This window comes from Manis javanica, chromosome 10 (assembly GCF_040802235.1).
Source record: "Manis javanica isolate MJ-LG chromosome 10, MJ_LKY, whole genome shotgun sequence".
Classification (NCBI taxonomy): domain Eukaryota; kingdom Metazoa; phylum Chordata; class Mammalia; order Pholidota; family Manidae; genus Manis; species Manis javanica.
The window spans coordinates 86,501,918-86,527,628 of NC_133165.1; the positions used below are offsets into that span (position 1 = coordinate 86,501,918).

The 25,711-nt window shown below is 45.0% G+C and overlaps 2 protein-coding genes across 4 annotated transcripts; one reads left to right on the plus strand and one right to left on the minus strand.

The window, feature by feature from the left end:
* Positions 1-3,560: 3,560 nt before the first annotated feature.
* Positions 3,561-20,076, plus strand: SMAGP (small cell adhesion glycoprotein). Its single transcript, XM_073214300.1, has 6 exons — positions 3,561-3,655; positions 3,707-3,955; positions 4,877-4,947; positions 5,908-5,967; positions 18,639-18,716; positions 19,370-20,076. The coding sequence occupies exons 1-6, from the start codon at positions 3,561-3,563 to the stop codon at positions 19,546-19,548; spliced, it is 732 nt and encodes a 243-aa protein (XP_073070401.1). The 3' UTR covers positions 19,549-20,076.
* An 881-nt stretch (positions 20,077-20,957) lies between these two features.
* Positions 20,958-25,237, minus strand: DAZAP2 (DAZ associated protein 2). Of its 3 annotated transcripts, none has more exons than XM_017667787.3 (4): positions 25,100-25,237; positions 23,948-24,066; positions 23,375-23,543; positions 20,958-22,390 (listed from the first exon to the last, which is right to left on the minus strand). In XM_017667787.3, the coding sequence occupies exons 1-4, from the start codon at positions 25,110-25,112 to the stop codon at positions 22,068-22,070; spliced, it is 624 nt and encodes a 207-aa protein (XP_017523276.1). In that variant the 5' UTR covers positions 25,113-25,237; the 3' UTR covers positions 20,958-22,067. The 3 variants fall into 3 exon arrangements, with proteins under 3 accessions (XP_017523276.1, XP_017523261.1, XP_017523268.1); XM_017667772.3 differs by having other exon boundaries at positions 23,298-23,543; XM_017667779.3 differs by having other exon boundaries at positions 23,298-23,543; positions 25,012-25,141.
* Positions 25,238-25,711: the final 474 nt, after the last annotated feature.

The window sequence follows — 25,711 nt, forward strand, 5'->3', positions numbered from 1 at the left end:
AGAAGTCCTGGATTCAAATCCTTCCATTTGCTGTGAAAACATTGAAAACTGAAGTCCTGCCACCCTGATAAATACACACATGCAAACACTCATCATGTTTTGTTTCCAGGAGTGATAGATGATGTCACCATTCAGTCATTCAGCAAACACATACTGAGTATGGTTTTTACCAATTAAATAACAATATATACAGTGCCAAGCACTGTACAGTAAAGTACTAGGTAGTAGAGAAATAATAATGAGGAAGAAAAGTAACAACTTTATAGAAATAGTGAGATATTGAGCAGGGAGCAGAATGGGGAGGATTTAACAATGGCTTAGAAAAGGAGACACATGATGAAGACTGAAGTTTGAAGGCATTATTCTAGGTTAGGCTTGAGAGACTAGAATTTGGTGGTACCATTCTCTGGAATGGTGACTATAGAAGGAAGTACATTGTGAGTTTTCTGGTTGCAAGCAACAAACTGACCCAATTAAGCAATAAAGGATACGTTGGGAGGATGTGAGGCAGCTGATGGCACTGGAAGAACCACCAGGGTGTACAAAGGACAGATGCCTGTAGCAGGACTGTGCAGACTACCCCTCTGGGCAGCTGTCATTGAAAGACTTCTTCAGCCACCTTCTGCCACTGTGTCCTTTCCAGACCTAGATTCCCCAGAGAAAGAGTCTGGTCCAGTTGAGGAAGCATGTTAGCATCTACAATGACAAGAAAAAACCAGTGAATGGTAGGGAGGGACAGATTACAAAGCACAAGGAAACTTTGGGGGTAAAAGAAATGTTCATAATTTTAATGATAGTTTAATATGTGTCAAAACTTATCAGATCATGTAGTTTATGTGCACTTTATTGGGTGTCCTATACAAACATTGAATGCAAGGACTTTCCAATAAATATGTCCCTTAGGCAGCTGGAAATGCATATTTGCATTTAGGAGTCAATTTTTCTAAGATCTAATCCTGTTATTCTTTTATTTAAAAACCTTCAAAGGATCTCTGCTGCCATAATGGAAAGGAGATTGCTACCCCCTTGCTCCCCAATAAAAGCCCTACTGCTGGTATCTTAATACCTTTCTTAGAAGGCATCCCATGCCCTTGGCACTCAGGATCACTGCTGGAAGTGATACTCCAGGGTATTGGAAGCATGAGAGAAAAGCTGGGAATGCAGGTCCCTAGCTGTCGAAGGCCTTCTGTGACCTGCTTGGAATGGCCGTCCCACACTCATCTGGCAAAACCCAGTTCAAACCTCTTCTCTCTGCAGGGTTTCCCCTGACCCTCATCTCCTAGGAAACTGATCCTCTGAGGAGTGCACCAGAGAGGAATTCCAGGGACCTATGGGCTGGTGCGGTGGGGAGACAGGTTCTCAAGGTAACTGCTACAACAGGCACAACTGCAGTGGAAAAGTTTACTAACATGTGACATTGAGACTTTATTGTGCGCCAACGGCACTACTGGAGGCTCCACGAAGGCAGAAGAAAGAGCCAGTCTGCTGGACGTGAGTAATAATTTTGCTTATCTAGGGTAGATAGTCCCAGTGAGGAAGCAAACTGTTTACCCTGATTTGCAAAATGGTGAAGTCCAAGGGAAATGCTGGGACTTAGACTGATTACTACCCTGGCAGCAGCACAACAAGGGGCTGAAAGCCAATAAAATTGAGCAAAGACTATACCTTATCCCCTGCCCTGAAGCCCCTGGAGATGTGTGTGGACAAAGGGATGGCTGCTCTAGTTTCTGAGGTTTAGCATTTATCTTCAGAGAATATTGATGGCTCCCCCCACATGAGGCTTCATTCATCTTCTATCTGTAGGCATCTCTATATAGAATTAATTTTTGCAAGAACATTACCCAGTCCTTGCCTTCCAGTAATATGAAGGACAATATCGGCAGACTAAGATATCCAGAGAACACTAGAAACATGACACATCCAAAATACACAGGATACACCTAAGTTCAGAGTTCACACACTGCTTACAGTATTTTTTATTTTCTGCTAAATTGGGTGCTGAGCATGTGTATATTGGATACTATTTTTCTGCATATTTACTCTGTTAAAATGAATGGTATGTGCCTACGGGGATAAAATCATAGACCAGCAAACCTTTTAAGGTAACATCTTAAAGAGAAAAAGATGCTTATAAGAGACTATTAACCATCAAATTAAACTGTAAAAGTAATAGCAAATCAGTAGAGAGTTGAGCCAGATGGCCTCTGAGAGTGTGTGATTCTAACAATCTTCAGTATGTAATGGAATATGCTATGGTGGACATCAACCCAAATCCAAGAAAAATCTCAGCCTTTCCTGGAAGTCACAGTCAGTTTGTCAGTAAATGCAAACTATTGTCCACTTTTGGAATTTAACCATTAGGATTTGAATTTCCTTTTCTCTTATGAATTCTTTAATCTGAGGGCTGGCCAGGCTTTTTATTAATTTATATCTCTATAAATTAATACATAGGTTTTTATTAATTTATATACATCTTGCCTATGTGTTACTTTCTTTGTTGTAAGAAAGGACCTGCATTCCTTTCTTGGTTAGATTGGTAGTTTTGCCACACAAGGGCTTTCTTCTTCCTCACTGATAACTGTTATGCCTTTGAAAATATATATAAGATGAATCTCATCAACTTATTCTGTTTTTCCCTCCCTCTGCTTTTTACCAACTAAGTAACATCTTCAGAAATGAAAGCAACTTCTCTTGCTTATTTCATCGTCTTCCTTTTCTCACATACATCTCCATTCTCTGAGACTTTCTCTTTCAGTTTTTGTTCCCGAAATGAACAAGCGCAATACCCACCTGTCTATCTGTCTGTATAAATACTGATTCCCAAACCTAGAGAACTTCTCACAGGAATAATAAACACAGACGTCTATATCACTCCGATGGTAGGCAGATTAACCACAAGAGTTCTCACCAAGTCAAGATAACAATAGCTATCATTTATTGAGCACTTACTATGTTGTTGTTAAGGTTCTAGTGCTTTAGATGGATTATCTCATTTCCTCCCCACAGTAACTTTGAATGAATTCCGGAGCCTGTATTTATACTATCACATATTTAGTCACTGAGTTCCTCATTAATTGGGGAACATTTCCTGCCACTATGACATGAGTCAAGAGGTTGGCTAAAGTGTGGCACTCATAAATAGTTAAAACTGAATTGCTTACCATGTGCTAGAAGCGTGGCTAAGAAATGGCTTCACAGGCATTATTATTTTCAGTCACCCATTCCAAGGATGAGAGAGCAGACTGCAGAGATACTAATTTTCCCAAAGTCACACAGCTAACAAGCAGCTGAGCTGGGACTTTGAATCCCAAGTCCATACGCTCTTAACCTCCTAGCTACACTGCTTCAGAAGAATGTCGTACAAGGAAATTCGAACGGGGCAACGTTCCTCCACACCTCAGACCTCCCTGCTTCCCGACCGGGGTGTGTGTGTGTGTGTGTCTGTGACTAGAAGTTAGCTTAGGTTTCCAAGCTTCGGGACGCATCCCTATTTACGTGAACGGTAATCAAACGCAAGTAAAAGTAACTTTCCACGTTTGCTGAAAATTTAAATCACGTTGATGGCGGGAAAACGGACGAGCCCAGGTAGCCCAGGGTTCAGATCCCATGCCCTCTGGAGCCTCGGGGCGAGGGAGGAAGCGGCTCCGGATGGAGAGTAAAGCGACAATAGGATAAGGAAAGACAGCCTTTCCTCCCTGGGGAGCAGAGGCGGCCCGGCGGGCAGAGGGAACCTGCAGAGGGCGGCTTCTCTCCTCTTTTCCTGTCCCACCCAGTCGGCCAGCCCCCCACCCCCACTCCCGGCCGGCCTCGGCGGCCCAATCTGCGCGTCTCTCCGAGCTGCTCCTGCCGGCTTCTCGACGGTTCCCGGCGGATCTCTGCGGTTCCCGCCCCCTCGAGTTCAAAAGGACGCGCGGAGTGGCGCCGGCCCTCCCCGGCAGCCCGTCCGACTGGTAAGGTGAGCACGCGGAGGAGGGGACCTGGGCGGGCCGGCCGCCCACACTCACACCGCCGGCACGTCGGCCACGGCAGGAACCCAACCCGGAGCGCGGCCCTCGTCTGGAGCCTCCGTCGCGGCTGCTGGGAACCGAGTGCCCGGGACGGAGCGCAGTGGGCCCTGCCTTGTGCTGGTAACGCGGAGGGCCGGGAGCCGGGGCTGCGGGCGGGGGCCGAGCCCCGACGTCGCGGAGCTCCCCAGGGCGCCCGGCCACGGGCTGCGTCCAGCGGCCCTGGTGGCCCGCCCTTGGGGTTCGGGAGACCGTGCGCGGCCGGCGCAGAGCCCAGTGAGGGTGGGCTGAGGGGTGCGGGCCAAGCCCACATGACGGGCTGTTTGCCGCAGGCCAAAGGCGGCACAGGACCCTCCCCTCCAGTTTCCGTGGCCTGGCTCCCCGCCCCGAGGCCGCGTCCCGGCCCGGACGCCGGCCCCCAGCTGGGGGGCTGCCCTCCCCGGCCCTCTCCTGACACCTAGTGGATGGCTCCGCCCAAGCTCCCGCTGAGGAGGGACAGAGTACCTGTCCCTGGTTTGGTGAAATGGGTCCGCTGCCAATTTGCATACCTCCGCCTGACTTTCTCGGGCCTTGACGAATCTCTGGCAGACGTGGCCCAGGGAAAGGACCTCGGGGTAGAACGTTCAGAGGTACCGCACCTCAAGTGCAGGAGGTCTGGGATCTGCTCTTGGTACCTGCAGCCTGGGGAGATACAGCACTCCAGGGAAACCAAAAGAGAAGGATTTGGGACTAGATCCACAGGAAAAAGAGGAAATGAGGAAGAGAGACTCAGGAAAACCTGGCACCAGGGGCCTTGCTGGGATTTCCAATGGTTTCCAGCCCCAGGCCGGAGCCCACCCACTTCATTCCTGTCTTTGTACCTCTTCCTACAGATCTGCGCCTCCCGCAAGGTACCGTCTGCTTGCTACCATGGCTAGCCTCCCAGTTACGCCTTCCCCAGAAGGTAGGTGATGGCCTTTCCCAGTCCGAATGATGGAAATTTGTTCAACCTCCCCCAGCCGCAGCCCAGTCCTGGAATTCTCAGGCCTCGGCCCTGCTGGGAAGACCCTCCCACCTCTCTGCTTGCCCCACAGCAGAAACAGTCCAGGGAGGAAGCAGAGGGCTACCAGAGTGCTGCGTTTAGTGTAGTTTGAATCTGAAGTCTCCTGGACCTGAGCCAATTCCTGGCACTACCACTGAAAACTTTATGACCTTGAAGGCCTTATCTCACCTCTAAGCCCCTGTTTCCTCCTTGTAAAATGGGGGGAATAGTGCCTCTCTTAAGAGGTTATTTGTGAGGATTAAATGAGATATGTATTTACTAAGCACTCAAAAAGTTAGTTACTATTATTATTATGAGTGAGTTAGAAACCCACCTTTTCCTGGAAAGGAACTGTGCCTGCTTTCTAATTCCACTTCACTGATGATAGCTCTAGCATCAAAGCCCCTTGTTCCCTGGAGCAGGGTTCCCAGGGAGGGATCTACCTTTCATCTTGGCGAGACTGGTTTCCACTTTGCATTTCATAACCAGAGCCAGACAAACCATCAGATATTCACTGATTATTTTCATTATGTGCTGTTAGGGTGAGGGAGGAATAAAACCTTGGTTGGGCTCTGGGCTCTACACCTTTGTTTTCCTATGCACAGTCCCGTTTGTCCATAGAACAGACATTCTCCACAAATGTGGAACCAGGTGAATTCCAAATGACATCCCCAGGGCAGGTACAGGAGTGCCCTCCGTGGCCAAAGGTGCAAACAATCGGAACTGAGAGATGGGAGGGATGGGTGGAAGTCTAGATTGGTCAGCGAAGGCTTCATGAGTGGGAAGGGACCAGAGCCCTTACCCTTGAAGGCTGAGTGAGGTTTTTACAGGTAAAGAGGGGTGTAGCTTGTATTCCAAATAAAGATACCACCGTGTGTGCAGGTTCAGAGACTGCAGTTATTCTGAAGGGTGCTCTGGAGAACAAGGCAGAGGACCTCCACGGTAAGCCCCTCATAGGGGAAAGAGATGACGCCTGGGCAACCAGCTGAGGAATTAAGATGGGCTAAAGGGGGACTGTTTACATTCTTCTTTTTTTTTTTAACTTGTGGTAAAATATACATAATATAAAAGCTGCCAGTTTAACCATTTTTTGTCACACAGTTCAGTGGTATTAAGTATGAATTGATGTACAACTATTGCCACCATCCATCTCCTGAACTTTTCATCTTCCCATACTGAAACTCTGTATCCATCAAATAATAACCCCCCATTTCCCTCTCTCCCCAGCCCCTGGTGACCACCATTCTACTTTCTGTTGTATAAATTTGATGAGGGACCTCATACAAGTGGAGTCAAACCAGTATTTGTCCTTTTGTGTCTGGCTTATCTCAGTTAGCATGATGTCTCCTAGGTTCATCCAAGTTGTAGCATGTGTCAGAAGTTCCTTCCTTCATAAGAATGACTTATATATAAAATCATTTTTTATATATATATAATACATATCATTATCTTTATCTTTATCCATTCATCTGCCCATGGACATTTGGATTATTTCCACAGTTTGGCTATTGTGAAGAATGCTGCTTTGAACATGGGTGTACAAATCTCTCCTTGAGTCCCTGCCTTCAATTCCTTTGGGTATATATATCCAGAAGTAAAATTGCTGGATTATGTGCTGGTAGGGTGGCTCCCCAAGGTCTCCTGTCCATGGGAACCCACCCTGAATTCTGTGTTTACTTTTTGAGGAACTGCTATGATGTTTTCCACAGTGGCTACACCATTTTACATCACCAGCAATTCCACGGGGGTTCCAGTTTCTCCACATCCTGGGCAACACTTGTTATTTTCTATTTCTTGTGATAGTAGCCATCCTAATAGGTGTGAAGTGCTATCTCATTATAGTTTTGATGTGCATTTCCCTAATGATTAGTGATACTGAGCATCTTTTCATGTGCTTATTGGCCATATGTATGTCTTCTCTGTAGGAATGTCTATTCAAGTCCTTGCCCATTTTTTAACTGGCCTGTTTTGTTGTTGTTGAGTTATATATTTACATTCTTGACCCAGCAAGTGACACGAGTGAAGTGGCAATTTAGGACATATTATACAGTCCGCTATTCACTGGGCTGAAGCAAATGTATTCAGAGCCAGGAATGGAGAAATCAGAGAGAGTGATGGCTTGTACTCTGAGGGTCTTGGACATTTCTTCGCCACCTCCCCACCTATGCACCCTCCTATCCCTCTTCCCTAGTCAGTCTATAAAGGTCTAAGAGGGGTATCTCTTGGGGGTGTTGAAAGTGAGGGTGCATTATGGGCCCCGGACATTTTTGCCTTTTGGGGCCTGTTCGTCCATTTAAAAAGATATATTTTAAAGATGGCCTTGTACAACTGCATTGATGTAAGGAAGAAAGTAGTATTAATATAATAAAACCACTAATAGTTATATTTATAATAATTGCTAGAACAATTAAGTCAATTCCTTGACTTAAGCTTCATTCAGTTTTTTCTTCTGATTTTAAAAGAAATGAAATCATTAAAACCAGTTTCATGGGTCCCTAGAGATTCTGTGGCCCCGCTGTGCCGAGTGCGGAAGTCACCCCGTTGGAAGTAGGGAGGGGCCAAACCCGGCCCTGGGACTCAACTCCCCCTCCACGTCAGGCCTGTTCCTTGCCGCCTGATCACACTACTACCTCCTAGAGAGTCCTCGCTCTGGACTAGTCACTCAGCATTTTTCATCCCACTTATTCCTCACCAAAGCCCTATAAGCAGGTTTTATTCTCATTTTACAGAAACAAGAACTGAGGTTTGGGGATGTTAAGCCATCTTCAGAGGTTAAGAAATTCTCACAAGGCTAAGTGGCTAATAATGGCAGAGGCAGGATTTTGTGCTAAGTCTGATTTACTCCAAAGCCTGTCTTCTTTCCGTCAGGGTATACTGCTCTCAAAGTCCCACTCCACCCCACTGCCTGGGCACATAAAAGAGAAGGAAGGAGAAAGGGAGCAGAATTCAGGGCGGGTTCCCATGGACAGGAGACCTGGGGGAGCCGCCCTGTGTTGGGCAAGTCTAGAGCAAATAAGTAGATTGACAGACTCAGGTGGTAAAGGATCTGATGCCTCAGTGATAAGACATTTAGCCTGGAAACAAGGGCCACAGAGAAACCAACAAGTATCTGGGTTAACAAAGAAAGCATGAGTACAGTGAGCAAAATAGATCTTGAAATTCATTTGCTTTTGGTTAGGATTTGGGTGGAGCTTCACATCTTGTGGTCCCCTGCCCCATGCCTCCCACCTAAAGAAAGAAAGGGTGCTAACAGTCTTTCCAAACCTGAGAAGGGAAGGAAGAGAGTAACATTATTATTCCTTCGTTTGCATGAGAAAACAGGAGATAAATAGGGTAGGAAGAGGAGATAATGGGGGGAAAGCTGTAAGCCATTCCTTCCCATCCCCGCCTTTTATGCCAAGCTTCCTGAACTTGGTTTACTTTGTTGTTGTTTACATTAAAAAGCTACTATATGCCCCTCAGGGAATGGCCTTCTAGACTTTTTATATGTATATAACATATGTATATGCAGATATATATGCATGTTTGTAGTTTTATTTTAATATACTTTTTTACTAACATGCAATCATGTTACCCATAATGCCCTAGCAATTTGCTTTATTCATCTAACCAGGTGTCTTGTCCCAGAAATCGTAGGTCTCCCACATTTTTTAAAACAACTGTGTAGTGTTTCCAGAATGGATGGCCTGTAATTTATTTAATCATTCATTGCCGATGGACATTCAGATATGTGTCACTCTTGCAAACAGTGCTACAGTGAACACCCTTTCTGTTCTGCAGTAAAACTCAGAGAACCACATCCAGTGGACACATAAACAAAACAGTTATGGAGGCAGAGCAGGGATGTCTGCAGAACTTGGAGAGTTGATGGTGTGCGGTGGAAAGAACCCTGGAATGACGAGACAGATTTGAAGCCTCACTTAGCCCACTACTGAGTGACCTGGGCTAGTTGATGTAGCTTGCTGAACTGGCTTGCACAAAATGGTAACACCAACCCTGCTTACATCACATCTGTGGGGTGGACACAAAATTATATTTGTTTTTATAAACTATAAATCACAAATGTTGATTACAGTTCTGATACTTGAAGACTGAGGCCCAGCTCCTTAGCTCCCAGGATACTCTGTGTGACCTTTGGTCTGAGAAAAGCTTTTATGTGGAGTTCAAAAAATCTGATTCTTAAAAAAATAAACATTTTATTCTGGAATGATTTCAGATTTATAGAAAAGTTGCAAAAAAATAGTACAGAAAGTTCCTGTGTGCCCATTAGCCCGTTTCCCCTAATGTCAGTATCTTACAGGGTCATGGCACGTTTGGAAAACCAAGAAGTTAATGTCAGTGTTAAACTGTTAACTGGAGACTTCACTGATAGTTCACCAGTTCAAACTTTTGATTTTGAGGAGAATTCTGATAGAACACTTTCAATTTATAAAAATTCCAAAATTCAGGCCAAGAAGGGTCCTGAGGGTCAGCTAGCTACCCTTCCTGTGCTAGAATCCTCTCTCCAGTACCCCACGGAGCATTTGTCCCGTCTTGTTCTTCCATCTCTGGGGAGACGTGTATCTCCCATTCATTTCTGCCAGTAGTCCTACTGTACAGATCATCCTTTTGCATACTTGAAGTCAGCTTTCAAGTTCCAGGCTCCCCCTAAGTTCTCAGGAAAGCAAGCTTTCCTTGGCTGATAGTGGTTTCCAGGCTCTTCACTGTGTGTGGGCTGCTCACCTCAAAACTCACACAGATGCAACTCAGCAGTCTGGGAGTAGCACAAAGTTGGGCTGCATGATTACCTTCATTATGAGAGACTGTATTTATGTTAATGGTGCCTAAAATAGAACAGGTTTTACATTTTTTATGGTTATTTTTTTATGACCATCATAAGAAATTTGAAAGATAAAGGAAAGTATAAAGAAGAAAATAAAAATCACTCCAAATTCTGCACCCTGGCTACCACTATTCCAACTAAGGGTATTTATCCTTTCAGTGTCAGTTGTGTTCTTCTGATCCCACTGGACATCTTTTCTGAATGCTGCTACTAAGCTGTCGCTTCTCGATTCTTTATTTATGAGTAATTGGTTTTCTGGACCAAAGAGCAAGGAATCTTGAATTCCGATCTTGTTTGGTTTGCCCATTTCTTGTTCAGTCTGCCATATCACTTGAAATGTCCCTGTTTCTCAACCTACTAGTTGCTCCTCTAGCTTAGAGTCTTTCACACAACTGTCCAGCCTTCCCTGGGTCTGCAGGGGTTTGCATTTACCCAAAGAGCACCAAGCGCATGTATAAGGCACCAATATAATGGAACACCAGAACAAAAGGTCTTACAAATATTTGATATGCAATACATTAAAAAGCAAGCAAAAAAGCCAGTCGTCATAAAGGGAGAAATGATACTATTGGATTCTCTTACACCTTGTCTTATAATTTCACATTTTTATTTTGAATTATGTAGACTCCTTAATTTGGCCCTGGCATGGTTTCACATAATAATGTCCATTCAAAAAGCACTCAGGTTATATCCCAGTGGAAGAACCCCTGGGTACACTCCATCCTGACCGTCAGCTACTATCCCACTTAGTCCTTGCAGCCAGACTGTATTTCTCCAGGAGGCTATTGTAAACAGTCTTATCTTGTGTTCTGAGATGATCCTCTATCTGCTCATGCAGCACCTTCAATTCTTAACACCCCTCCTCAGCCTCACTTTCAATGGATGACCTTGCATTCTGCTTTCTTGAGCAAATTCAGGTTCTCAAAAAAAACTGCCAAAGGTTCCTGCTTCCCGCACCTACCTATGACCTGCCTCTGTGCCTGTGTACACATTAACAATTAACTGTCTCTGCTCTGTGTGCAGCCAGCCCCTCTGTCTGTGCACTGGATCCCATCCCTTCAAAGACACATTCCAGTCACTCTCCTCTATCACACATCATCAGCTGTTCCCTCTCATATGAGTCATTCCTATCTGTATATAAACATGCTGTCATTTCTGCCATTCTTAAAAACAAACTTAAACTCCCTTCCCTCTCAAGCTCTGACCCCATTTCTCTGGTTACCTTTACAGAGAAAAGAATTTATCTATATTCTGCCTGCTGTTCCTCCCTGTCCGTTTTTGTCTTGAACCGTCTTTAAACCAGGAGCTTAAATTCAGCACTTCAAAGCTGCTCTCGCCAAGGTTATTCATGAGCTCTGAGTGGTAACACCCATGGTCCTCCTAGTGGATCTATTTGGCTGCTACTCCTCAGTCCCCTTTACTGTTCCTCCCTGGGCTCAGTCCTTGGTTCTCTTTATCTGTACTTAACTCCCTTGGTGATCTCATTCAGTCTCATGGTCTTAAATATGCTGACTTCACATCTCCAATCCAGACATCTGCACTTGGATATCTACTAAGAAATCATGTCCAGAATTGAACTCTGGATTTTCCCCTCCAATCTCCTACAGGCTTCCTATCTCAAGCAACACAAGCCTTCCTTCCCTCCAGTTACTTAGGTCCAAAACCTTGGCGGTGTCCTTGACTCCACCCCACATCCTGTCATTCTTAGCTTCAGAACATATCCAGAATCCCACTGCAGTAGAGCAGGGACACGGGACAAGCATCACGATTAATTTTTCCTGCCTATGATGAAAAATGCCAAGATCTAAACAGTATAGTAAGAACAGGAGGGACTCCATCTTAAGGCTCAGATGCCATTTTAAAAACCAGAGAGTTAGGATGTAAGATTCCTAACATATTTTATGGTGATCAGCCAATAACTGACCCTATCTTAAAGCAGGGCAAGCAGTCCTAAATGATACGTCCCCACTGCTTGAGGTTGATCACTATCTTGAAGAAAAACAGGATTAAGAGATTCCTTGTATTAAGTTTATCTTAAAGAATATCTAGAGGATTGACTATGGGGAGTGATGTAGTGTCTCTCACCAGATTTAGGCATCATGAGACCACATGTTAAGCCCACACACACCCCCACTTTGCCTCATTCTTGAAGTCCTTAAAAGACACAATCCCAAGCCTTTAAGCGCAGCTCCCCTCAGGCTGCCCACACTCCCCTTTCTTTGAGTGCGTACTTTGCCTTAAATAAAGCCTTCTCTCTGCTCAGCTTTCTGCATTTCATCTCTACGCTCTTCCAGTGGTAAGCATCTTTGTTACTTTGCTTTTTCATTCAATTTTCTAGACTTAGGCACATGTCTTCACTCTCTCCATTATACTTTAGACAAGTAGGGAAGGACTACTAAGATCTCTGATTTGGGCTTGCAGGTTCCCGTCACCTGGGTGACCTGGACAGGACTGCAGCTGCACGATCATGCTCTTTAGTAGCCTGCCCTAAAATCTCCGTTCTTTGCTTTGGGGAAGTTCTCAGAACATAATCTCACTTCATCCAGTCCTCCTTGGATCCCCCAAATCCTGGGGTGGCTAGGGGCTTAGTTCCCACACCAAGCAGATTCAAGCAGACACTGAAGGCCAGGTGAAACTGGCTTCAGGAGTTGGCAAGGGATCTGCCCTGTGCTGAGCAGGAATTCAGTGCACTTCCCTTCCCTCCCTCTGTTCTTCCTTGCTCTCTACTGTCTGTATGGCTGCTGACATTCACTACTACTCTCGCTTTAATGAATTGCTTACCTATACCTGTTCAACCTGTTTGTGCATTCTTTCTCTATCAGAGTCAAGAACCCTCCCCATCTAGGTTTAGGTTTCATCTAGTGCACAGGGAGAAACCTCCCCAGACGCAGCTGCCCAGCAACACCACCGCTTTTTCACTGGGCAGTGCTAGAATCAATCAGTGCTGTCCTGCAAACGACAAAAAGCCTCCCTTTTTCAGTGGATGCAGCTGTGCCCTTGTGCCAGATAGAACTTGCTTCTACTCCTGTCCCCACCTTCCCACAGCCTGTTTTCCACCCTGCAGTCAAAGGGATCCTTTAAAGTCAATTTCTGTTTCAATTACTTATTGCTGCATAACAAACCACCTCAATATCTAGGAGTATAAAACAGTAGCAGTTTATGATTTCTGATAATTCTGTGAGTTTCACCAGTGCTCACTCGCGCAGCTGCAAGCTGCTGGAAGGCCAGCCAGGCTAGAAGGTCCAAGCTGACCTCCCTCACACATCTAGCTGTTGGTACTGGCTGTCGGCTGAGCCTGGGGTAGCCTCTCATCCTCTACTGGGCTAGACTGCTGGTCTAGCCTCATCACATGGTGGTCTCAGTGTTTCAAAGTGTGTTCTTCGGAATTTCAGGCCCCACCCCAGACCTATGGAATCAGAATCTGCTTTTTAACAAGATCCCTAGGAAGTTCTTATACACAGAAGTTTGAGAAACACCACTTTAAAATAAAATAAAATCAGTCTCTGCTCAAAAATCTCCAAAAGGCTCCCATCTCACTAAAAAAGCCCAAGTCCTTCCCTGGCCTGCCCCACCCATGCATGCAGCCCCCTCCACTTCACCTGCTCCTACTCTCTCCCTCGCTCTCTCCAACTGACCTCCGTACTGCATCTTTAACATGCCAAGCATGCAGTGGCCACAGGGGCTTGTGGATAGCCCTACCTTGAACTTGCTATCTTCTCTGCCTGAAGCCTTCCTGTCCCAGGTCACTGCGTGGCTGCCTCCCTCCCTGTCTGGGGGTCTTTACTCAAGTCACCTCATCAGGGAGGTTTTCCCTGGCCACCTCATCCACCCTCAGCTTCCTCTGCCCCTTCCTGCTTTTTCTTTCTACGTAGCATTCATCAGCATTAATATAGTTTAACTTATTTTGTTTATTGTCCGTCTTCCCCCTCTCAGAATGTAAGTTGTATGAAGAAAGGGTTTCTTTTTTTAAGTGTGTTAAAATTAGACATAACATAAAATATATAATTTTTAAGAATACAGTTCTGTGGCATTAGGTACATTCCCAGTGTTCTGCAGCCACCCCCATCATCCATCCCCAGCACTTTTTCATCAAACTGAAACTGCCTGTTAAACAGTAACTCCCCATCCTCCATCCTGGTAGCCACTATTCTGTCCATCTCCATGACTATGACTGACAGAGGTATCCCATATAAGTGGACTCATAGCATACGTGTCCTTTTGTGCCTAACATATTTGACTTCCAGGGTTCTTCCAAGGTTCTTCCAAGGTTCATCCATTTTATAGCATATGTCAGAATTTCCTTCCTTTTTAAGGCTAAGTAATATTCCATTGTATTATATATCATTTTGTTTATTCATTCATCTGTTCATGGACATTTGAGTTGTTTCATTTTTTAGCTATTGTGAGTGATGCTGCTGTGAACATTGGTGTACAAATATCTGTTCAAATCCCTGCTTTCATTTTCTTTGGACTATATATCCAGAAAGGGAATTGCTGGATCATAATGATAATTCTGTTTACTTTTTTTAAGCAACTGTGAAGGCTTAGATTTTTGCCTATTGTGTTTCCAGAGCCTAGGAGAGAGCCTGGTACAGAGGCCATACTCATTAAATTCTTTCTGAATCAACTTTTTAATTTCCCTGTCTATGAACCTAGAATCTTAATCTAAGAAGGTTGTGTGACTTGTCTGACCCATCTTGCTCATAGTGGTCCCATACTAGCTCCTAATGCTTGGTGTTTCAAGATCAAGGGCCCCGAAGCAGGCCCTAACAACTTGTTCTGTTTGCTGGGAGCCACATCAAGCTCACCAGTGCTTACAAAGGAGTGTTGGGGCAGGCCAATCAAAACTTATGCAGCTTTGTAGTGAGAACCTTAAAAATACAACAATCTCAATGAAAATGTTGACTCTGAAATCTCCACCATGGAACCCCACCTTCTTTCTGTGGCCCATCAGGCTCCTGGCCCCACTTACTTTTACAGAAGCCCCTACATCACCAATAGGTATCCCAGAATGCTCTGGGCCATTGACTGTTAGTTATCTGAATACCAGGGTAGCGTGGTGCTTTCTGGGTATGTCCCTTCTCTTGAGCTCACTTCCCCACATCACTAAGTCTCCTGATGATGCTCTTTTAGTGCAAAAATCATTCTCTTTGATAGGCAACAGAGGCAAAGGGGCTTGGGAATTCTGCTTCTCTATTATATCCAACCTGACGCCTTCAGACCTATCCCTGTTCTTGCTCTGTATGTAACTCTTTGTAAATTGTCCTTCACATTTTTTTGCCAAGTTGAGCTACATAGAGCTTCCTGGCACTACTCTTCTAAGTCTTGGACAGCTTCTGATATAGGCATTTATGCTATAAAACTCTTATGTACATTTTTTTAAAGCCTCATATTCTGAAGTCACATTACTGAAACTGGGCTATAGGAAAAATAGGATTGGGGCAGGCCATTCAGAATTTCTGAAAGTTTGTAACAAGAACCCTAAAAGTATAACAACAGTCTCAATTAAAATATTGGCAGTTAAATCTCCACCAGCATTTGAACCTCAATCCCTGTCACTCCTTTTCCTGCTGTGCCCTGGGATGTGTGCTTCCTCCTTTTATAAGTAGATTCCAGTGAGCCTTCACTTCCAATGGAGGCCAATTTTCATCACAAATAAAAATCTGATGTAGAATCTGCCTTCGTCATTAATCCACTGTTTTCACATAGAGATAAATTTCTTTGCACCTCTTTTTTTTGTACTTCCTGCTTCACGGATGCCTTAATATAAAATCAACCAATAACTGCATCCAAGGAAGGCACTTCTATTGAATTTTATGTTTCTTAAGGTCTTTCTATATTGCTGAAGTGTTCTCTGTAGTTGTAGGAAGCTTGCCTCAGATCACATCAAACATTAAGGCTGGGGAAGTTGCAATGAACGGACATGACTTCCGCATTAGACTGATAACATTCTCTACTTACCAACCGCCTTTGAGCGAGTTCATGTTAGAGGCACTCTCTTGGTAACACAGCAGTCTGTATTTGATCGTGGTCATCTGATTTTTCTTCTGCCTTTATCCATATCTTTTAAACCCTGGAACTTTTTGGAAAGCTTGTTATCTTTCATTACCTCCTCCTTCCCCTTGTTGGAAAAAAAAAAAAAAAAGGACAGAGGTAAGACCTGCTGTTCCTTCCTGTGTAAAAGAGGCAGGACACTTAACTCTCCCTGGGTGTCAGGGTCCACATTAGCAAATAAAAACGCCCACTCTGGAGTTAACCAGTGCTGTAAGGATGAATAATTAATGTATCTAAAGCACCCACCTGGAAGCAGGGACTTAGTAAATGGCAGCTGTTATCCCTGGGATCTTTGCAGAACTTCCCTACCAGGAACTATCTTCCCTCCCAGACTCTTCCCTGGGAGTCATACATCTGTCTCTGAACCCTCACTGAAATTCAGCTCGGTTGTCGTCAGGTCCCTGGCTGACCTCCTCACTGCTGCCTTCCCAGCATCTGTGACAGTACCTCTGACATGTGGAAGGTGCAAAGCAAATGGTTGTTGATTGATAGAACTGAGTCTTACTCATCTTCATATTTAAGCTTCTGTACATAAATTATTCTCATTGTCTTGTAAATCTTAAGTTCTCAGATGTTTAAGAAAGGCAAAACTAAGAGCAACTGTACAAAATTCTAGACCAGTGGTGGGAAGATGGAAGGCAGCCCCAGGAGGTCTTGGGAGGAAAGTGTGTATGGTGAGGGGCAGCAGTTCAAGGCAGTGATCAGGTGGGTAAACTGCAGGGCTTCTCTTTGATGGACGGCACCATGTAATCTCAGAAGTAGCATCCTATACTTTTGCAAAATTCTGTTTGTTAGAAGCAAGTCACAGGGTTCAGCCCACCTAGATAGCCCCTCCATGTGAATTACACAGGGTGTGAATACCAGAAGGGAGGATCCATCTTAGAAGCTGCCTACCACACTCCCATTTTACAAATCAAGAAACTGAGGCTCAGAGAAGTATCACTTCCTTAAGATCACCTGTTAATATGCATGCTGGCACAAGATTCAAACCTAGAGCAGCTGATTAATCACTAAACATAGATAAAGTCAGCTTAAATAATATAAGTAGTAGTTACTGTATAATGCCTACATGTTCTCTCATTTAATCTTCACAGTAGCCCTGCAAAGTTGGTTAATACAGTGCCCATCAGTAGCCATGGAGAAAGCATGAATGAATCAAGAGATGTAACCATTTGCCAAGATCACAAAGTAGCTCAGTCCTAAGGAAAAAGTGCTGAAGATGGAGATGGATTTGGTCCTGCCTTGGGAGGGGAGGCCCTCTAGGCAACCCACCTCTGCAGTTCATCAGGCCTCTGCTTGGTCCGTGTGAAAAGACCCCTCAACACTGCTGGCCCTTCTTAGCTCTTCTCCCAGGCTCACCAGAGTACTGCTGGTGATTTAATTTCACTTGTCCTATGTGGAAACCTGAACGTATCAGGCACTGGACAGGAAGGATGCTCATGTGCTATGCTCCAGCCACACTAACCTCTGAGTCCTCTGGTCCCAGAGCTTTGACCCAGGCTCTTCTCTCTGTCTAGAATGTATCCACCTGTCCCTTTTACCCTGTAAACTCCTACCCCTGCTTCAACTCCCAGCTCAAATCTTACTTCCTGGAAAGCCTGTTCCTACTGGCAAACCAGGCCAGGCCCCTCTACCACATGCTCTCCTATGTTCCCAGATGTTTCTTTTGTGGCCTGTGTCACAGTTCATGACTGTGAACCATGGAGGGTTGGAGGTAAGCTCGATGATGGCAGGCTGCATCTGTTTTGCTCACCATTATATCCCCAGTGTACATAGCACAGTGCCTGGCACAGAGTAGGCAGTTTATGAGTGCTGCTAGTATTTAATGAATGAAAATGTAGTTGTGTCCTCTGGGTGATTCCAGAGTCCATCAGCCTGGTTTTCCCAGGACACCTCTGCCCTGCAGTAACTTTAACTTAATTGCTACCTTTCAAACCCTACACTAAAATGCCAACTTGGAGAGAACTGAAGGGCTTCTGACTTCCCTTGCCAACACTTAAAAAAGACTTCTGGAGACTCCAGTTTTGTAGTATTCTGACCCTGCATAGTGACTTCAGGGGTGAGACTTCAGGTGTGAGGTACATTTTAGGGTAGGAGAGGCCTTGCTCCAGAAGTTTTCAATTGCAGGGCCTATCCTAAAGTTTAAAAAAGGGTTTTAATAAGGGAGGAGCATTCTTTCATTATTTTAAAATGTTTACAAAGAGTTTTTAAGAACAGGGAAGAAAGACATGTACCATACAATATAAATATATATATGTGTATATACACTCATCATCTGGTCTCGTTTATGTGTTATATAGTAATAGCTTACCCTTATGGAGTTACTTACTATATGTCTTACAACCCTGTAAAGTAGGTACTATTATCTCCATTCTGCAGATAAGGAAGCTGATGCCCAGGAGAGGTTAGGTAACTTTCTGAAGGTCACACAGCTAGTAGAGGACAGAACTCAGACCTGAACCTCATCAGTCAGACTCTAGAGCCCATACTCTTAAGCCACAAAATTGGGCAGACAGAATAAACTCATCAAAATGCTCATTGTCTTTGGATGGTTTTTTAGCAGAGGAAATAGAAGTATTTTCTCTTCTATTCTGTGGGTTTTTAAATACAGATTTACTGTAGAGAGTGAATGATAAATTTTGAATAGGGAAAGTAGGGTAGAGAAATTTGAAGGACAAACATGTTTTAGAACAAAAGAATTCACCCCATTTCCTTTCCACTTTCCTGAATTTTCCAGAAGCATTGATGATCACAATTCTGCAGGTCACTGAGGCCCCGTCCCCAGAAGCCGAAGCCAGCACGGCCCTCATTGCAGGTAATGAAGGCTCTGAGCCCAATCCAGGGAGCCTTCTGAGGTCAGAGCTGTCTCACTCCACAGCCAGAAGCCCAGTGTGGTGAACTAGGATTTTCCCTATATAGGAAAGCACACACACACACCAGAGGCTATAAAAGATTCTTAGAGGCTTTATGTCAGAGGCACTGCCTGCAAATGATTGGTCAGGAGGTGCCCACACATAGATGGTAGGTGCACATGGGCACCACACTCTAGTATGTGGGTAGGGGAGTAGAAGAGGGGACACGTGTGGTTTGAGTGAAGAGGATGGGAGGGATCAGAGCAACTCCTACAGGAGGCTATGGATTTAAAAACCCTTCCTGTTGGGATAAGCTATTTCCTGTTTCCCTCCTGCCTATCTCTATCATAATCATCAGGAAATGGTTGAGGCAGGGTTCATTTTGTCCGAAATCAAAAGCTTCATGTCTTAACTTAAACATCAAGAGTCTCCTGATGACATGCACCGTGGAAGCTGGGCTTGGTGCGGGAATATGGATTTGGAAGTTGACACTAGTAAACTAGAAAAGGAAGATCCTTATGAAAATTGAGGGAATCATCTGATTCAGGGGGCCCCATGAATTACTGAGACGTCCTCAATCCTGAAACATCTCTGCTTTTTCCCTCTCCTTTCCAAGTTGTTATCACCGTGGTCTTCCTCACCCTGCTGTCAGTCGTGATCTTGATCTTCTTTTACCTGTACAAGAACAAAGGCAGCTATGTCACCTACGAACCTGCAGAAGGCGAGCCCGGTGCCATCCTCCAGATGGAGAGTGACTCAGCCAAGGGCAGGGAGAAGGAGGAATATTTCATCTAATGATTCCCGGCCCCAATGAGTATCTCCAGGCTCCAGTGCTAACACCATTTTATTTATTAGGTGAAAGTTTTATTTGAAAGTAGTGAGCAGCTTTGATTGACATGGAGAATCTGAGCTTCTTCTAGGACACAGGCCCAAATGCCAAAATTACTGATGCCAGGGACCAGGAACATGGAGAAAGCTGCTTATGTCTTTAGACCTTTGTGACACAGCCACTGTTTGAGACTGGCTGACAAGTGAAGCTGTATCAGGCAGTATTTGAGTACGTGCCCAGTCATCTTCACTTTCTTCACAGGTCAAAGGGAAGGTTAGGGTCACCTAGTGGCGGCCTGAGTGGAGAGTGTCCACAGATCTTCCCAGATGCTGGATACCACAGTAGAAAACCAAGCAAGGGGGCGGGAGACTGTGGAGACCTCACCTCCTGATCAATGTGCTGCAACCCGTATTAATCTGAGCCCCTCATACTCTCCAATGACCTCATACCTGTGCTGTTTTTATCATCATTAAAAATTGTTACTGATAACTGCATTCTCCTGTGCAAGAAATAACTACCTTTACATGTTGACTTAACCCGTGCTTAAAACCTTTTGAACATTTTTCTTTTGCTTATTTACCTCCTTTGCGTATATTCTCCCCAGTAGAAAGAACTCTAGGGATGTTTTGGAAGTTCTAGAAGGCTCCGGGATTTAAGAGAAAGATGGTCCTGGAAAAGTTGTCCCAGAGAAGTATCTTTGGAAATACATACTGGAAGATGAATTGGTTTAGCCTCCATCCTGGCAGGGGCCAGAATTTCCCAGGGCCATTTTATGTGCACACAGGGAAAACCAGGAGCAGTCTACCTCCCACTTTCCCTACCAGTGTCCTGTGAATCAAGCCCAGAGAAGCTTCTTGGATCTTAGTCTCAAAATGAGGTATTTTTAAAAAGCAGTGTTTTGGTAGAAATCATTAGCTCCCCAGATATTGTTTACGTCAGAATTATCCTGAATCTCCTTTAAGGTCTTAAATGTATTGCTAACATTGTCCAGGCTAAGTCCACCCAAGAGTTGAGGAATCAATCTTGGCAGCTTAGATTCCAGTTTTCAGTATTTCTCCACACACAAATTTTATACTAAAACATTTTTCTCAAATCAAACTGTAGGGCAAGAGATCAGTCATTCCCTTTTTTCTGAGTTTATGTTCTGAATTCTTCTGGCATAATAGGCTTTTAAGAATGTGAACACTTAGTAAAATGAAGTTAAACATCTAGAATGGAACTTGTGAAAATGGGTCAAATCTTAGCCTTGTCATCCTGCATTTATTTCAAAGGCTTCATTAAACACAGTAACAACAGTACCTATCCGAAGTCTAGGTGAATATAAAACATGTATTGGAAGAAACCTGAAGACAAGCTGAGTAAAGAATCCTTGAAGTGAGGTGTAATGCAACTTCATCACTTTATTCAAATCTTCAAAATAGTCTTTATTCTACATTTTTAGTATAAAAAATCCACAAGTTAAGTGCACCACAGTGTAGAGAGAGACATACAACGCTGAACTTCCATAACAGTCAATGGTACAGTCAAACATCACATGTACAGAACACAAAATTTAGATGAACTGAAATTATAAAATAAAACCCAATTTCCAAAAACAATCAAAATATTAAGGATCCCTGAAATATACTTAACCCTAATGAGATTTCACTGGACTCAAGTCATTCTGTAGTGAGGCATTCACAATATGACCCCATTAACCCAGCTTAGGAATTCTTGGGAGCCACCAGTGGCTGCATCAGACAATGACAACAAATGGTAACCAATTTTTCATCTGAAACTCCCCTTAATTTGACTCTAAAGTCATTAGCTTTTGAAATGTATCCTCCCTCTTTGCCCTCACATTTTAAACCAAACTGCTGTTTACAGTACAGCTTGCACTGGTATCCTTTGTTCTAACAAAGCTGTTTTTTCTGGCACCAAAGCAAATTTGGGTTTGATTCATATATTGAGACAACCTATGAGGAGGGTCCAAGAGGCACCCTCCACTTTTGCCTGAGGAGATGCAAAAGCAGAAGTAATGGGGTCTGTCCTTGGGGCGCACAGGGGGTTTCAGAGGATCCTTGTGAAAGACTAGTTAAAAGATGACAAGTGGGAACAAGTGCAAGGAGAGAAGGAAATTAGTCTGACTGGCTTTCTGTCCTGCACCATTGATTCAATGGAGATTGGTAGAAAGGAATACAAGATGGGTTGAGGGTGGGGCATGGGGCAAAGGATGCAAAGGAAAAGGCAGACGACTAATGCGTTTCATTTATACCAAGTAATATAAATCAAAGACTTAAAGGAGATTAAAGACCAATCAGAATAATTTGGCAACTTTAATTCTTAGGAAGATCAAAGTTCCCTCCAAACCTAATTTGATGTTTTATTACTAAAAGCAAACACCAGTATGGTACAGTATTACTCCGGAGGAATTAAAGGAAGATCCTTAGGGCTGCTTCACCCACATTCATTTTATGAATGGATACCTCCCCTACCTCAAAATGCTTTAGGGAGGTACTGCTACCATAACTTGGTTCCTTATTAAGTTTGAAAAGTGCCTGAAAGTTTGGGCACCAGAAAGACACCCCAACAACATGTGTCTAAACTGCAACTTCAGGTTAATATGACTAAAGCAGTTACATTGTGAGAAGTGCTGAAGGTATGTGATGTCTTTCCCGGCATAGAGGTGGCCTCGGTTCTTCACCAGATGGTGTAACCACCATCTGTTCCACCCATGAAGAAGTTTCCCTTCCGCTGAGTTATGAGGACATTGGCTCCCTGCATGACTGCAAGCTGAGCAGCATTGGGAGGGCATCCAGGGGGTGGAGGCTGCAAGGAAAAGATAAGGTTGATCAGGCACAGGGCAGCTGGTAGAAGGGAAGGGGGCACAGGTGAAACAGGATCCATCAGGAAGATGGCAATGCGCTAACCAACAGCACCTGAAAGCTAGTTCTGCCACGAATTTGGGTTGTAAAGCAGGCCTATATTCTCTGTAAACCCAAAGTGGCAAACAGGGAAGGACACCTATCACTCATTCAAGGGTTCCAGATGCAAAAGTAAGCCTATGGATACCTTCTGAACATGGACAGTCCACACCCATAGGCATTTTCAGAGTAGAAAATCATTCCCACTCAGTCCAAAAATGGGGGTGGGGTGCCAAGTCCACAGCCCTATATCACAGGGTCCTTGACAGTTTTCAAGTGGCTACTAGGTAATCTGAAGGCTACCTAATGACACCATTCTCACTTCATCTCTTAACATGTGGTCATTAAGTGGATGGCCCTGGCAGGGATCCTTTGGTCCTCTTAATTCCCATGCATAGGGGAAATAAGCAGGAGACAACTAAAATCCCAGTATCTATCTAAACACTATAGGGATTATGCATTCTTTTTTTTAATCACTGTGGTCCTGACACAAGCCATGCTGATTGCAAATATTAAGTAAATACTTAAGGAATGTTATTAGACCAGCACCAAAGTGAAATAAAAAAGCAGGCGGGACTGTTCAGACAGGAAAACAAAGGAATCTGATTACCTCAGACCCCAGTGAATGTGCCAGATGCTACTAACTTGCCACACAGTTCTGCCCCCTCAACTGCTTTCTGCCTGACTAATGGATGTCAGTAGTTAACACCAATACCGTTATTATCCAGGGGTGGTAAAAAGATGAGTATATAGTCATTTCAGAAAATTAAAATACACAAGGGCTGAGTTTTTTCTGACAAGGTCATACTCACAGGAATGTTGCCAGCAGTAGCCCCAGTTCCAAATCTGGCACTTGCATCGTACCCTCCTTCCACCAGCACTGCTGAGCCAGGTGGATATATGGGACCAACTGGATAATAAGCCATGGGGATTGTGGAACCTAAAGGTCCAACAGCCACAGATTGGGCCATGGGAAGATACAGTGAGGCACCAGGAAATGCAGCTGACATGGTGGGGACTGTGGCAGCCCCTGGGTGCACAAAGCTTGGACGATAGAGCTAGAGGAGGCAGAAGAGAAGGTAATGTGTTACATTATGACATTCCTATTTCAGATCTCTTCAATGAATCAATTCATTCTGTAAATCAGACTCTTGAATTACACAAGTTGCCTTTCCATTGCCACTCAACTGTCTCCTAGATCAGGTCCTACAATAGCTAATGTTAGCCTCAACAAATGCAAACTCATCTTCTGAACCTCAGCCTGTGCCAAATAACATAAAATAATCAGATAATGCATCCTCAACCCAACCAGAAATTGCTGAACTGTAACAGTGTTTTAGATTGTTCATGTGAACACTCCTGTTTGTGAAGTGTAAATATGTGGAGTCAGACTTAGCACAAGACTGAAAATGTGATTCCAAGAGTATTTATATTTAGTTCAATTCTAGAAAACCGGAAGCACCTCTGAGTAGGCAGGTGGAGCATCAGTATAGGGGGGAGCCTGAGGAAGATGCAAGGTCTGAGGGTACACTGGGTTCCCAGGAGGCTGCACAGGGTAGGTTGGCTGCGTTGGATATTGACCTGGAAAACAAGAGAAAATGTGTGTTGCCTTCCACACACACAGATACCAAAATGGGGCAGGCTTATTGGGTAGCTAACCTAGTGGGAGCAGGCAGATAATTTGAATCAGACTGCCCTGCAGGGCCCGATTCCTGAAGCCAAGAAACTAGCGTTCCCTTTGCACTCTTATAACCAAAGACACTGGCCAGAAGAGGTGCTCTTTCCACTAGCCAACTGGTGTAAGGGGAAAGTCTAGCTGGGTCCAAGTTCCTACCAGAATGCAGGGCAGGTCTAGGCACCCGTTCTTGACAATGCTTCAAGGGTACATCCTGCCTCTGTCCTGGGTGGTCTCCACAGGCCTGACTGCAACTGCTCAAGACCTCGTGAATAACGGTGCTTAGATTATTTATCTCACAGATTCCTACTCAAGGTCGACTTCCAAATAAAAGGAGGGAATGCTGGAAATGAACCTTGAGACCATACAGAGAGTGGAGGGGAACGTCCCGAAGGGAGAAGGCGAGGATTTTGTTCTGACAAACACACTGGTACGTACGATCACAGGAACCGCGAGTAGTTCAGGCCGCCAGCGAAAAGTAAGGGGAAAGAGACCATCCAGGCCTGCAGGCCGGTCAACAAGCGCCGGCACCTCACCAGTTAAGCCCGAGGCCCAGCCTGCGGATCAGGAGCGCGGTGCCCCGCCCCCGCAAGCTCTCCATTGGCCTGCCCAAATCCCTACTCTAGCTCTCCATTTGCTCCCGCAGATGTCCATCATGAGAAGGGTTTTCCCCCCCCCCACCCCCCACCCCCCAACCCCGAGCCTGCAGCTCCAAACTGCGCCACAGAGTTTAAGGGGGAAAGGGCCGGGAGGGAGGGAGCGAGCAGCCGTAGTTCGGGGATGACGAAGGCGTCTGGCGCAGGCCCCAGGACTGCAGATGGCCCAGGAGCGCGGCGCAGCTCTCCCCAAACCTGGCATTCGGTGACCCTGAATCCCGGGCTCGCTCGCTCCGGACCAGCAGTACTCCCCACGACGGCCTCTGCCGCTCCCTGTCCTTGCCTTTGCTGTTCATGGTGGCTGCGGGTCCGGTTCGGCTGGGCGTCGCGGACGGTTATTTTTTCGTCCTCTTCCTGTTCGTAGTCACTTCCGTGTCACGTGACGAGTCGTGCGCCTAGCGTCACCCGACGCCTGAGTGCCGCCACAACCGGAAACACCGCCCCTTTGCCGGGCCTCCAGTAGCTGTAGGGAAGGCCCGCATGATCCCGCCCACTCGCGTTGGCTCCTCCCGCTGGGTCGTGTCCACCTACCCCGCTCCTGTCCCTCAACTGGAAGTAAACCAAATGCAGGTAATTGTCTTTAAACAAAATTTTTTCTCTCTTGGGCACGCGGAAGCAGAAGCATTAAACTCTTCCCCGAAATCATTTTCTATCTGCACGCATCGACTCAAGGTCACCTCACCTTAACCATCCAAGGAGGAGCATAGATTTCTACAAATTTCTCTGCCTGGAATGCGCACCCAGTCTTGATCTATCAAGTTCCCCTTCTGCCAAACCCAACACAAGCCTCAGCTCCACAAAGATGTATTTTACCAGTCCAGCTTATATCTGCCCTGTTCTGAATTAGACCATCGCTCGAATCTTTTCTGCCTTGTCTGTTCCACCGACAGGGTCT

What these genes read in the sequence shown, in the direction of transcription:
- SMAGP (XM_073214300.1), top strand. Translation starts at nt 3,561, where the DNA reads ATGGCGGGAAAACGGACGAGCCCAGGTAGCCCAGGGTTCAGATCCCAT. An exon ending in AGTTACGCCTTCCCCAGAAG is followed by an intron (nt 4,948 to 5,907) that starts GTAGGTGATGGC and finishes CCGTGTGTGCAG; the next exon opens with GTTCAGAGACTGCAGTTATT. An exon ending in CAGCACGGCCCTCATTGCAG is followed by an intron (nt 18,717 to 19,369) that starts GTAATGAAGGCT and finishes CTCCTTTCCAAG; the next exon opens with TTGTTATCACCGTGGTCTTC.
- DAZAP2 (XM_017667787.3), bottom strand. An exon ending in CTCCACCTGCCTACTCAGAG is followed by an intron (nt 23,544 to 23,947) that starts GTGCTTCCGGTT and finishes TGCCTCCTCTAG; the next exon opens with CTCTATCGTCCAAGCTTTGT. An exon ending in TGGTCCCATATATCCACCTG is followed by an intron (nt 22,391 to 23,374) that starts GCTCAGCAGTGC and finishes TTTTCCTTGCAG; the next exon opens with CCTCCACCCCCTGGATGCCC.